This window comes from Corvus hawaiiensis, chromosome 1 (assembly GCF_020740725.1).
Source record: "Corvus hawaiiensis isolate bCorHaw1 chromosome 1, bCorHaw1.pri.cur, whole genome shotgun sequence".
Lineage (NCBI taxonomy): Eukaryota > Metazoa > Chordata > Aves > Passeriformes > Corvidae > Corvus > Corvus hawaiiensis.
The window spans coordinates 90,441,982-90,453,170 of record NC_063213.1 but is presented as its reverse complement, the minus strand read 5'-3'; the positions used below and the strand labels follow the sequence as shown (position 1 = coordinate 90,453,170).

The following is an 11,189-nucleotide window of genomic DNA, read 5'->3' as shown; positions in this document are numbered from 1 at the left end:
GGAATTTTCAGCAGCATAATATTGAACATTTGTTAGTAGAACAAAGGCATATCACAGCGCGGGAGCACTTAGCAATATTGCTAGAGGCGTGGCTCCATTCATGTTACTGTGAACTTAAGTACTTTTTAAACATAGTCCTTAAGCCCAGAAAGTAATTTACACTTCACTCAACTTTTCCCCCCCCTCCTGTCTCTGCCCCCTTGTGCCAGCGCACGCCAGCACGCTGCCGCCTCGGTCCTCTGGATAGCTCCAGAATTGAAGGCTGGCACCCCGCTCCGGTGCCTCCTCAGTCTCCAACCTAATTTGTAGTTGACAGATTCTTTGGGAGGTGTGAGTTTTGATGAGATAACAGACTTCCTGGGATGCATGCGGTTCATCTTCTTTGTTTCTTTAAGATGTCTTGGTTTCTACCTCTGTCATTTCTCAACTTAAAGGACATTTATTATCACGTGTTTATTACCACGTTTCCCAACATGTTACCACTCTTTCGAAGTTACAATTTACTCTAGTCTTGTTTTTACTTAACTATATTTTACCTGTTTCTACATAGTACATGATCACTTCTAAATGTTAAAATCATATATGGGAAAGACAAGATTTATCGTTCACTCATTTATCACAGGAGGAATGTGTTAGCTGCTCGTGTTGCAGTTCACTTGTAATGCTGGTCTATTACCGCAGGCCTGGGCCCTAGGCTATATCACCATGTCGCGCAGCCATAGGGAGGAGGAGGAGAGAAGATCCAGCAGGCAGGAATTGTGCAGCAAGATTTATTCATTTAATTATTTTACAAACTCTTTTACAGACTTTCTTCTTCATAATCTATTTGGACAAAGGATCAGCCACCCCTTGGGGTGATTGGCTAAAATCCTAAAAGATCCATTGTCAAAATATTTTTCTACTATACCATAAACAAGACTTTTCAAGGTTGCAGGTGGCTTGGTCGTTTCCATACTCTGCTACCTCTTCTGTGAGAGAGAAAAGTCTCTCACGGACTTAGAAAATAGCAAGAAAATCCTCGCTAGCAGCATTTTTGTATCTACACTGGTCCTTCTCATTTCCTTTTCTCTAGAACACATTTCTCAGGCTCAGTGAGCAGATGTGCGTGCAAGTGGTTTGGTGTGTCCTTGGAATTCAACTAGTCAGGATCAGATGGGTTTCTGCAGTGAAAGGATACAAGGAAACGGGGATATAGCCTACAGTGGGAACTCCTGTGATTTTGCTCCTCTCCAAACATTTCTCCTCTCCAAATGGATCTCTGTAGGAAACTTGACACATTCTTCTACTCCTGGGAGTCATTAATAAAGAAACCTGGGGTGTTTATTAGGTGACAGTGCTGTTCCTGCTGTGCACCTTTGCACCTGGCTCACAGACCATTTTCACACAGCCGTGGTCCAGAATGCGGGCAGACAAAATCCCAGCAGTTTTCTCTTGCCTACTTGACTTTTCAAATTCTTATTATGTGATGATTATCGCATCGTTTTGTCCATAATATCTGAAATAATTTGCCATGCAGTTTTGAATACAGTGCAAATACGTATTTTACTCTTAGAAATTTGAAAGTGAGTTACATTTAATAGTAGTTTGTGAGTAGTATGGCAATCAGGCCTTAAATGCGCCAATCAGGCTTGTAAATAAACCCATATTATCAGTCAATCTCTTCAATCTATTCATGTGTTTATATGGGATTTTATTCCTGTAGAATAGAAAACTCGGAGCAGTGGCAAAGAAGGGGGGGGGGGTGGGGTGGGGCAGCAGCGGCCCTGCTCTGAGCGGGGCAGGGAAAGGCAGGCTCGGGATGCCGGGGTTTCTCACCTGAGGCACCTGAGCAGATGGTGAAGAGTCCCTCTTTTAGTGAAGGTAGACTGTTAAGAAGGTTCCAATGCAACGGCCGCTCTTACGAACAGAGCTGCACTCACGGTAGAAGAAAGGCAGCAGGAGACGGAATCCTGCAGTGGTGACCAATTCTCCCCACAGCCACCGCAGCCTCTCTCCCCTCCGAATGCTTGAGAGAACAAGAGCTGGGGGCTGCATGCAACCCCGTTTTCCCAGTCCAAAGTTCACTGTATCTCTGCCCTCACAAGACACCTCAGCTAAAGGGAGTAGCCAGCTGCATCCCTCCCCTGAGCGATGACAACTTCTTTTGTCTCTCTTAAGTGTCCAGTCGTTATTGTCTCCTAGCGTATGGGGGAAAGCTCCTTAAGAGAAAAAAAACCCCAAAAAAATAAAAGGAGAACTACTAAAACCCCAACATACGGGTGATTCTCACTTTCCTTCTCTGTCCTGTGGTGGTCGGCAATGGAAGAGACGGGGCAGATTGCTCGGATGCAAGAAGCCGATTTTATTGATACAGAGCTGAGTATACCTTTTCAGCAGTAACTAAAAATAGATTCTTATATAAGCAGCAGTCACTATAACAACCATATCTATGTTTCTTAATAACATTGCAAAACTACAAGCTAGCATTAACCGACAGCAAGCATGCCGTTCCCTTATACTAGCTATTTCCTGGTAGGCCGTACTGCCTGCCATGGTTTGCGGCCTAGCAGCGTTAGCGCGTCCACTTCTGACATGAGTTTAGCAGTGCTCTCACTTCTGCTTTCTAGCTGTATCTCCACACTTCTCAGCTCCATGTAAAAGCACATGCTCTCAGTGTCGTAGAGTCCTTAGGGAAAGCAAACAGCGGTTCCGCTTCACACTGCTAAATGTGCCAGGACAGAAAGCTTTCACTGACCTTGCCTTGCCTTTTCCTTGCAGCCTTTCCTCTTCAGAGTGAAAGATAGATTTAGAAGAACTATAAAGATTTTAGTTATAGGCTAGCTGTGTTGAGATTAGTTAGAGTAGGAAGGAATTTGGGCCCAGTGAGAGTTAACGAAAATAGTTAAGAGAGCTGGACCTGAAAGGGGTTTTAAGATGTGATTACCAAATAACTGATGATCTGTCATTTGCATGTTTGCTTAGCTGTGCTTAGAAGGAGGAATAGAAACTTTGATAAGTTGGTGTAGGGAACAAGGACAATTACCAATTTCCTCCCTTGGTGGGAACCCGTTCAAAAGTCACGCAAGAGGAAACTTAAGAGGTCACTAAAGTAATTCGGATTGTTAAAGTTCAAAAAGGCAAAAAGGCCAAAATGAGGAAGATGAGTTACTTCATCTTTCTTGGGACCACTGACCCAATTCAAGACCACTGACTCCATTCAGGACACACACTATGCATGCTTAATGACATTTAAGCTCATTTCCATATGAAGCGGAGAATGGGAGGTGTTAATGTTACGAATATGCATTTGTATTTTGGATATTCCTAATATGTGGAAATAAAAAGTGTCGTGTTTGCTTGGATCGGGGCCCTGCGTCTTAGGCAGCGCGGCAAAGGCGGCCACCCCTCGTCGCTCTGGGAAGGCCGGCCTCGGATCCCCGCTCTCTCCACCGGCACGGGCAGTGCCAGCAGCCTCTCGCTGCGGCCGCCGCTGGCCGAAAGCCTCGCCGCGCACCGCCCGGCCGGCCCCGCCGCTCCGCGGGGTCACACGGCACCTGCCGAGGGCGGCCGCCGAGCGACAGGAAGCAGAAGCGCTCACCGCCGCGCCACGCGCCGCCCCGCCCGGGCGCTCCTCTCCTCGCGCTACCACCATGGCGCCGGCCCGCCCCGCCCCGCCTTCCCCGTGGCCTGCGGCGCAACGCGGGTGCTCCGAGCCACGCAGCACGCGTGCGGCCGGGCCCTGCCGAACCGCAGGCGGAGCCGGGGCACGGCCCGGGCCGGAGAGCTTCCGGCGAGGCTGGGCGGGCGGCGAGCGCGGCCGAGCGTGAACGCGCCAGGCGGGGTCGGCCGGCGGCGCGATAGAGAGCTAGATGGAGGCGGCAGCACCGCGCGGCATAAAATGGCTGATCGTCCCGCAGCCGCCCGCTCTGCAGCCCCTCGGCTGCTGTCGAGAAGGGCCCCGGCCGTGGCCGCGCCGGTGGCGAGGTGGCTCCGCAGCCCGCGGGCAGCCCTGGCGGGGCAGGGGAGCACTGCGGGCAGCCCCGGGACCATGCAGCCGTCTGTAACGCGCGGTGGGAGCCGCCGGGAACTATTTTACACCTGCCGGGGGGCTGGGGAGGAGCACGGAGAGCACGCAGCAGGTCCCTGCCGTTAGGGAAAATTAATCCACGATGCCTGAGGTTGATGTCCGAAAAGGAGACAGAGGAGTCCTGCAACATTCTTCGACTACAGGGAGAGTCCATGGGGCTTTTCCCCTGGGGTCTGTCAAACGGTTGCGGGATGCAGCCCCCTTTTGATGTCAAGTTCCTGGCCACAGCACCCTTTTCCCCACTGGCTGAGGTATTCGGCAGATACAGACTTCCAGAACTGCCTACTCTAAGTCCCCCTCTAATATGCACCCCCCCTTTTGGCATCGAAAAGGAAGAAAAAAACCCCATTCCTAATTCTATTAAGTCTTTGTTGCCTTGCTCTAGGTTCAGGAATTTAACACGCCCTGGATTAATCAACAGTCTCTGATGATTAGTAACAGTTCTAGAGAACTAATAGTTTCTTCTGTTACTTCACTCCCCATAAGTTCCTAGCCTTGTCTACAGGCCAATTCACACGGTCTGTTTGTAAAGACTCATCCACCTCCTTCCTTTTAATCCCTCCTCTTTTTATTTGATCTGTATTTGTCTTTACAAACCTTAATTACCATTGATTTAATTTTTTCTTCTTGAGTCTTCTTGGCTTTTGCTATTATTTGCAGTGACATCCTTTTCTGTCCTTTTGTAGTCCTTTCTGGATCAGGTAGGCATGGCTGCTAGCGGCATCCCCTTGACCACCTGCTGAAAGAGCTGCACCCAGCATGGTGTCACGCATGCTCAAAAGATTAGAGTTGCTATAGCATATAAGAGGAGAAATGGTATTCATTTAGCCCATAGCTGGCCAGTTAACCATGAAAACATGTCCCATTACCATCCTTTCAACACTTGGACAGGTCCATGAGCTGAGGTTATTTCCTTTGTTATTTGTTTGACCACATTTCCGCTGTCCTCTGCTTGCAAACAGCAGCTCGAGTCATTGAATTTCCCACAAACTCCTCCTTCTTCTGCTAACAGATAATCTAATACCATCCAATGTTGAAAATACCGCTTTCCTCATTGAAGTGGGTTGCTCAGCAAGACGGTCAAGAGCTGTGGCTGGCTGGTTGGTAATTATTTCTGAGACAGCTTGTAACCTAATTATCTCATTGAAATGATAAATGGGTTCCCAGGCATCTGGGATTAATTCCTTAGGTTTCCAAGGGGCTGGTCCATCGTGTTGCGTAACTTGTTCTGGTGGCCATTCATCTTTTCCCCATTTTGGGGTGCTCCCTGCAGCCAAGACTGCCTCAGCTGACTGCTTTTCTCTAATTAAATCCTCACAGATTTTGATTCCTAAGCAATTTCCCTGAATTTGTAGTAGCAAAAAGAACAATGGTCTAATATACCCCAGGGCTATACCATATCCCTGACCAGTTTGGAGGTAACCTGAGCTAAGCATGTTGGCCACAAATCCAATAATGTCCTTTCAAAGCCCGTGTTCCATTAGCAAAGGGGCCTTCCTACCCTTGGTCATCAATTGGTGGGTCAAAATACAGCAGGATTCCCGGGCCTAACAGTCCTCCAACAATAGCTGCCCCACCATAAGGGTCACAGTATTTGCATTTCCAAGCTCCCACACAGGGTTCCCATCTACATTTACATCTGTGTCAGGTGGAGTCGCGGGAGACAAGCACTCACGGCATTGTGGTCAGCAAGTCTCGTTTATTGTAATAATCTACACATACTTATAGTACTACTAATTAGCTCATACATATTGCAAAAGCTGAGCTCCTTATTGGTGGGAGCTATTCCATGAGATCTGCAAACATAGGGGTCTTATTTTCCTCTTCCATATGGTTTCTTTCCGCTTACTTATCTGGACTCACATCCTGTTGTTTATACAACTCCTTGCACAGGGATTTAGTATCCTTGCCAAGTCTGCATCTTTATCAATCCTACTGTGTCATCATGACCTTTGCTTTTTAGCCATTCTTCAGAAAGACTCTCAACACTTCCCCCGTTTTCTTTTTGCATGATCATAGTCATATTGACTGACTTCAAAATTAAATTTTTTACACATGACATTATACAGCTAAGCATAAGTAAACCAAGCAAAACAATAATTAGCAATAGCATTAAAGATTTGATCACACTTTTCATCCATCCTTCTAAGCCCATCCACTCTGTAAGTCCTTCTAATCCGAAAAATCCGGAGTCCTTTTTTATCTTTTGGGAGTATTCAATCAAATTCTTAATTTCGGCGTGGATGGACTTAGAATGATCCTCAAGATCCATGCAGCACATTCCTTCAAAGTCTTCACAGCCATGGCCGTGGGCTAAGAGTAAAAAATCTATAGCCGCTCTATTTTGAAGCAGGGCGTGTTGGACTGAACTCAGGTCTTCTGCAAGTTCAGACAACACTCGGCTGGTACCGTTTGCTTGTTTAACTACCCAACATGTCAGTTTTTCTAAGTGACGATGGGCTCGTGCCACAGCTGCACCAGGAACAAAAAGGGAGGTAAAAAGCACTTCTAATTTGCTCCACAGCGTGAGGTCATCCTCACAATCAGATGTTATAGTTTCTGCTAAAGACCTCTTCCATCGTATTCGGTGTGTAGCATTAGGATGGTGCTGTGGAAGTGCAAGACTCAGTTGGCCAAAGGTACAGGGCCCGCCTATAGGCTTGGATGGGATACCTGACCAGGCACGATTCCCACAAATTAGGAAAAACCCTCTGGGTAACTTTCGAGGGAAAAACGTTCCAGGGGCTGCAAGAGATCGATCTCTCACGGTAACGTTGCACCATTCTAAGTCCCACTGTGAAACATTGCCAGCAGGATTAATCCAGGTGGGGTTGGATGTATTCATTTGACAGCCACCAAGGCTGCCCTCTTGGCATAAATTGCGTGAACTATTAATATAGATACAGGCTGTAGCGTTAAGGGAATCAACTAGTTCTATTTCTTGTGGCTCAGGGCCCACCGGGAGTCTGTCATCCCAGATATCATAGTCTAGTAGGCCATGAGTAATATTTTTTGTGGAATTCAACTGCCAAATAGGTTTGAGCTGCTTCTGGGTCTCGATTACAAAGTTGCGCCATGTATTATCTGTTAATGGTACTCCAACTAAGCATGTCAAAAATGGAGTACTGGGTGTGGCTAAGGAGGCACAGAATGTTGTGGTGTTTAATTCGCGTGCCAAGGAGACCCAGATATTATCTCTAGGGTCAAACACCTTAGGAGGGTAGGGAAGGTTGTGACCCATTACTGAGCCTGCGATTAGCAGCACGATGCTTAAACCGCTGGCAAACATGATCCCACTTTCTTGGTTCAACTTGCCACTGAATGGGGACCCCAATATTTAATTGGCAGGAGGATTGCAAAACTACAGAGTAACTATCTGCTAGGATCTTTTTTGCTAAATGCTGTACCGACCACGCAAGTTCTCGCAGTCTCAGATCCTCAAGATTTTCAACTAATTGCAAACTGTCAATGATATTTTTGCCTGTGAGTTGTACCAATGCTCCTTGAGCCGTCTCACGGTGCCAGTGAAAACTGCAAGACTGACACCAAAACCCTTCTGATAGATGTCGCTGGTGGACCCACCACTGTAAATTACAACCTCCGCAAAACAATCTTACCCACGCCTTATGATTACTACAATTACATGCAAAGCAAGCAGATTGGCAAAAGCGTATAAAGTGTCTCTGCAGATGTGGAAGGAGATGATCCTCTATCTCCTGTTCAGATTCCACAAGGAAGGTAACGCGAAACGGTTGCTCAACTTCCTGCAGGATTTGTGAGATCTTCCTCTGTACTCTCCTTGCCTTCCTCTGTTGTGGGTTGCTCATCAGTGACAACAGGCTTAGTCCATTTGGCTGGAACCCATAGGGGACCTGTCGGAGTGGACACACATAAATAACCTCTTCCCCAGTACAAGGTTTTTACAGGATCCTGCCAAAGTCCTGTCTTGGGGTCTTTGTAGCGCACCCAAGGCATGGGCGTCGGGGGTTGAGGATAGGTAAAATGAACAATGGCAGGAGGCACTTCTTTGTCACCGAACACACAAAGGTGATTTAGGACAAAAAGGCATTTTTGTAATTTGTCATGCGGGTTGGACAAATCAGGATATTTCTGCAAGTATGTTTTGAGGGTGCCATGTGCCCTCTCTACAATAGCCTGACCTGTGGGCGAGTGGGGAATGCCTGTTTTGTGAGTAATATTCCAATTTTGCATATATCTGTCAAAGCGTGCACTGCTATAAGCGGGGCCATTATCAGTTTTGATTATTAAAGGGACTCCCATAACTGCTATACAGCTATTCAAATGACGTTCGACATGTCTCGCTTGTTCTCCTGTCTGAGCCGTAGCCCATATGAAATGACTGTATGTGTCAATTGACACATGAACATACTTCAAGCGCCCAAAACTGGGGACATGTGTAACGTCCATTTGCCATATTTCATTGGCTTTAAGTCCTCAAGGATTGACTCCTATGCCTAAACCGACTCCAGTATTGTGAAAACTACATAACGGACATGCTTTTACTATGGCGCGTGCGTCACGTAAGGGGATATGGAAATCTCTTACTAATCCTTTTGCATTTTGATGAAACATACTGTGACTTTCTCGAGCCCTAGTATTTTTGGGAACATTCTGACTGAGTGATACGATCTGATCTGCTCTCTCATTGCCCTCTCCTAAGCCTTCTTGCCACTTATGGCTACGTATATGGAGAATTGCATAAGGGTGAGATCTGTTCCGCAGCGCACGTTTTAGCTGTAATAACAGATCAAAAAGTCGCTGTTTTTTCACTTCTTTGATGACAGCGTCCTCAATTCTAGAAACAATTCCCACAACATAAAGAGAGTCTGAAACGACATTGAGGGGTTCCGAAAAATGAAGGGCGGCCCACAGTACTGCTACAAGTTCTAAGGTTTGTAATGTATCAGTAGGGGTAGCTGCGATCTTATGGTGGCACCATTGTTGATTATAGTGCCAAACAACGGCAGCTGTCCTGGTTCTGCGTCCGGCATCAGTAAAAACTGCCAAGGCATCAGGGATAGGCCCTTGGTGTTGCAGCGGTTTGGATATCCAGGTCCAGCTTCCCAACCAGTTAAGTGATTTTGGAGCTAATGGGCCGGTGCGAACTTCTGCTCCAGAAGAGAGCAAGGCTTCAGTGAGTCGTGAGGAGTTGAGTAGGTACCAGTCCAAAGTAGGTTTTTCCATGGGGAGGTTAATAACTGCAGGTTCAAGGCCACTAATTTCCCAGGTGCGTAGGCGTCCTTTCTTTAAAAGAGTTGCCAAATTTTCAATCTTTGGAGTGACTGTTTTTCTTTGCTGCAAGGGGGGCGAGATCCATTCTAAAACGGAAATGTCCCCCGTTTTCTTTTGCTGTGTAATAGCTCCTAAGAGATGTTCTCCACTGTTCCAGACAGTTAAGGATAGGGGGGTGTCGGGGTCTAGACGGTCGACAAAGCCTCTGGAGATGCAGGATGTAATTTGCTGCAAGACTTTAGACTGTTGCGGCGTAAGCGTCACAGGAGTACATGGGTCTGTGCCCTTTAGCAAAGGACGTAGCTGTTCCAATAGCATGTTGGGAATTCCTGTAACAGGTTTAAGCCATTGCAGGTCTCCTAGAAGTTTCTGGGCCTCATTTAGGTTTGAAATAGATGCTTGAATATGTAACTTCTGAGGTTTTATTCTCTGAGCGGTAATAGTCCATCCTAGATATTTCCATGGAGCAGAAACTTGTATTTTGTTGGGTGCCACAACAAGGGACCAAGCAGCCAAGGAGGCAACAATAATTTGCATCTGGGCAGGGGTGAAAGGATCCTTTTGAGCAAAGAGGATGTCGTCCATGTAGTGATAAATAATGGCATCAGGCATCTGTCTCCGTAAGGGTTGTAAGGCAGCATCAACATACAGTTGGCACAAAGTAGGTGAGTTTTTCATCCCTTGTGGCAATACAGTCCATTCAAATCGCCTAGCTGGTTCTCCTTTATTCAGGGCAGGTAAGGTAAAGGCGAAGCGCTTGGTGTCATCTGGATGCAATGGAATAGTGAAAAAGCAGTCCTTGAGATCTATAATTAAAAGAGGCCAGTTTTGGGGCAACATAGCCGGATTGGGGAGACCAGGTTGTAGCGCCCCCATAAATTCCAACGAATTCGACGAATGTGACCGGGTGTCTCGCAGCGCTAACACTTCATGCGGTCACCTGGAGCTGGGCGGGGACGTGCTGCTGCCGCTTGGAGAGGAGCAAGGGCTGCCATAACCTGATTTTGAGAGCTGATAGCCTGTTCTTTAAGCCCTTCACCTAATTTTTCTAAGGCTTGTACTAAGAATAGTTGCGAGCCAGTGGGCATGGTCGCAGCTTTTTCTAAAAGTTGCTGGACAGTCCAATCCCCTGGAGTGGAAGTAATAAGGGCATGGGTGGCCTGATTGCCATTTTGTAAAAGGCATTGTTTAAGCAACGGGTCATGCATATGCTCTTGAACCCCAGCTTTTGAAATAGCTTCCATAACTTTGTCAACAAAAGAGCCTAGAGACTCCTCTCTGCCTTGTTTAATGCTCATATACATCGGGATTCCACCTGGGGCTCGGACCTTATCCATGGCTTTCTTAGCAACTGCCATAGCTTCCCGTAGCTTGGCAGGTCCTAGTGCCGCTTGAGCTTCTACTCTCATGTGATCCCCTTCACCCATGAGCTCAGCTACTGTAACACCTGTCAAGGGATCTGCCGCTGGCCTGGGGACAGCAGCAGTAATAGCGGCTTCCTCCCTCCAGCGAGCCTCAAAAAGCAGTCGCTGATGCGAGGTATACATGAGCTTAGTAATGCCTTTAATGTCAGCAGGAAGAAGGGTAAAAGCGTTAAAAATATAATCAAGCATCTGTTTAACTGGTTCACTGGTGACACCGTAATTCCCCACCGTTGCTCTTAGCTGCGCTAACAGCTTCCAATCAAGGTTAGTCACCTGCGCAACATTGCCGCCCCCTTGTGGATTCGGGACAAATAAAACAGGGAACGCCATGCTGTCTTGCGCAGCCGCTAACATATCAGAATCACCCTTTTGTAAGCCATCACGAGCAACCGCAGCCCAGAGTTCTCTATGGCCCCTAGCCATGGCCTCCGCGAGGTCAGACTCTG

General features: G+C 47.2%; 1 protein-coding gene across 1 annotated transcript; it reads right to left on the bottom strand.

Moving 5' to 3' along the window:
• Window positions 1-5,963: 5,963 nt before the first annotated feature.
• On the bottom strand, window positions 5,964-10,054 carry LOC125330240. The gene is made up of 2 exons (XM_048313182.1): window positions 9,969-10,054; window positions 5,964-7,938 (listed from the first exon to the last, which is right to left on the bottom strand). The coding sequence occupies exon 2, from the start codon at window positions 7,353-7,355 to the stop codon at window positions 5,964-5,966; it is 1,392 nt and encodes a 463-aa protein (XP_048169139.1). The 5' UTR covers window positions 7,356-7,938; window positions 9,969-10,054.
• Between the last annotated feature and the right edge of the window lie 1,135 nt (window positions 10,055-11,189).

Excerpts from the sequence above, each read along its gene's own strand:
- LOC125330240 (XM_048313182.1), bottom strand. The coding sequence starts at position 7,355 with ATGTTTGCCAGCGGTTTAAGCATCGTGCTGCTAATCGCAGGCTCAGTA.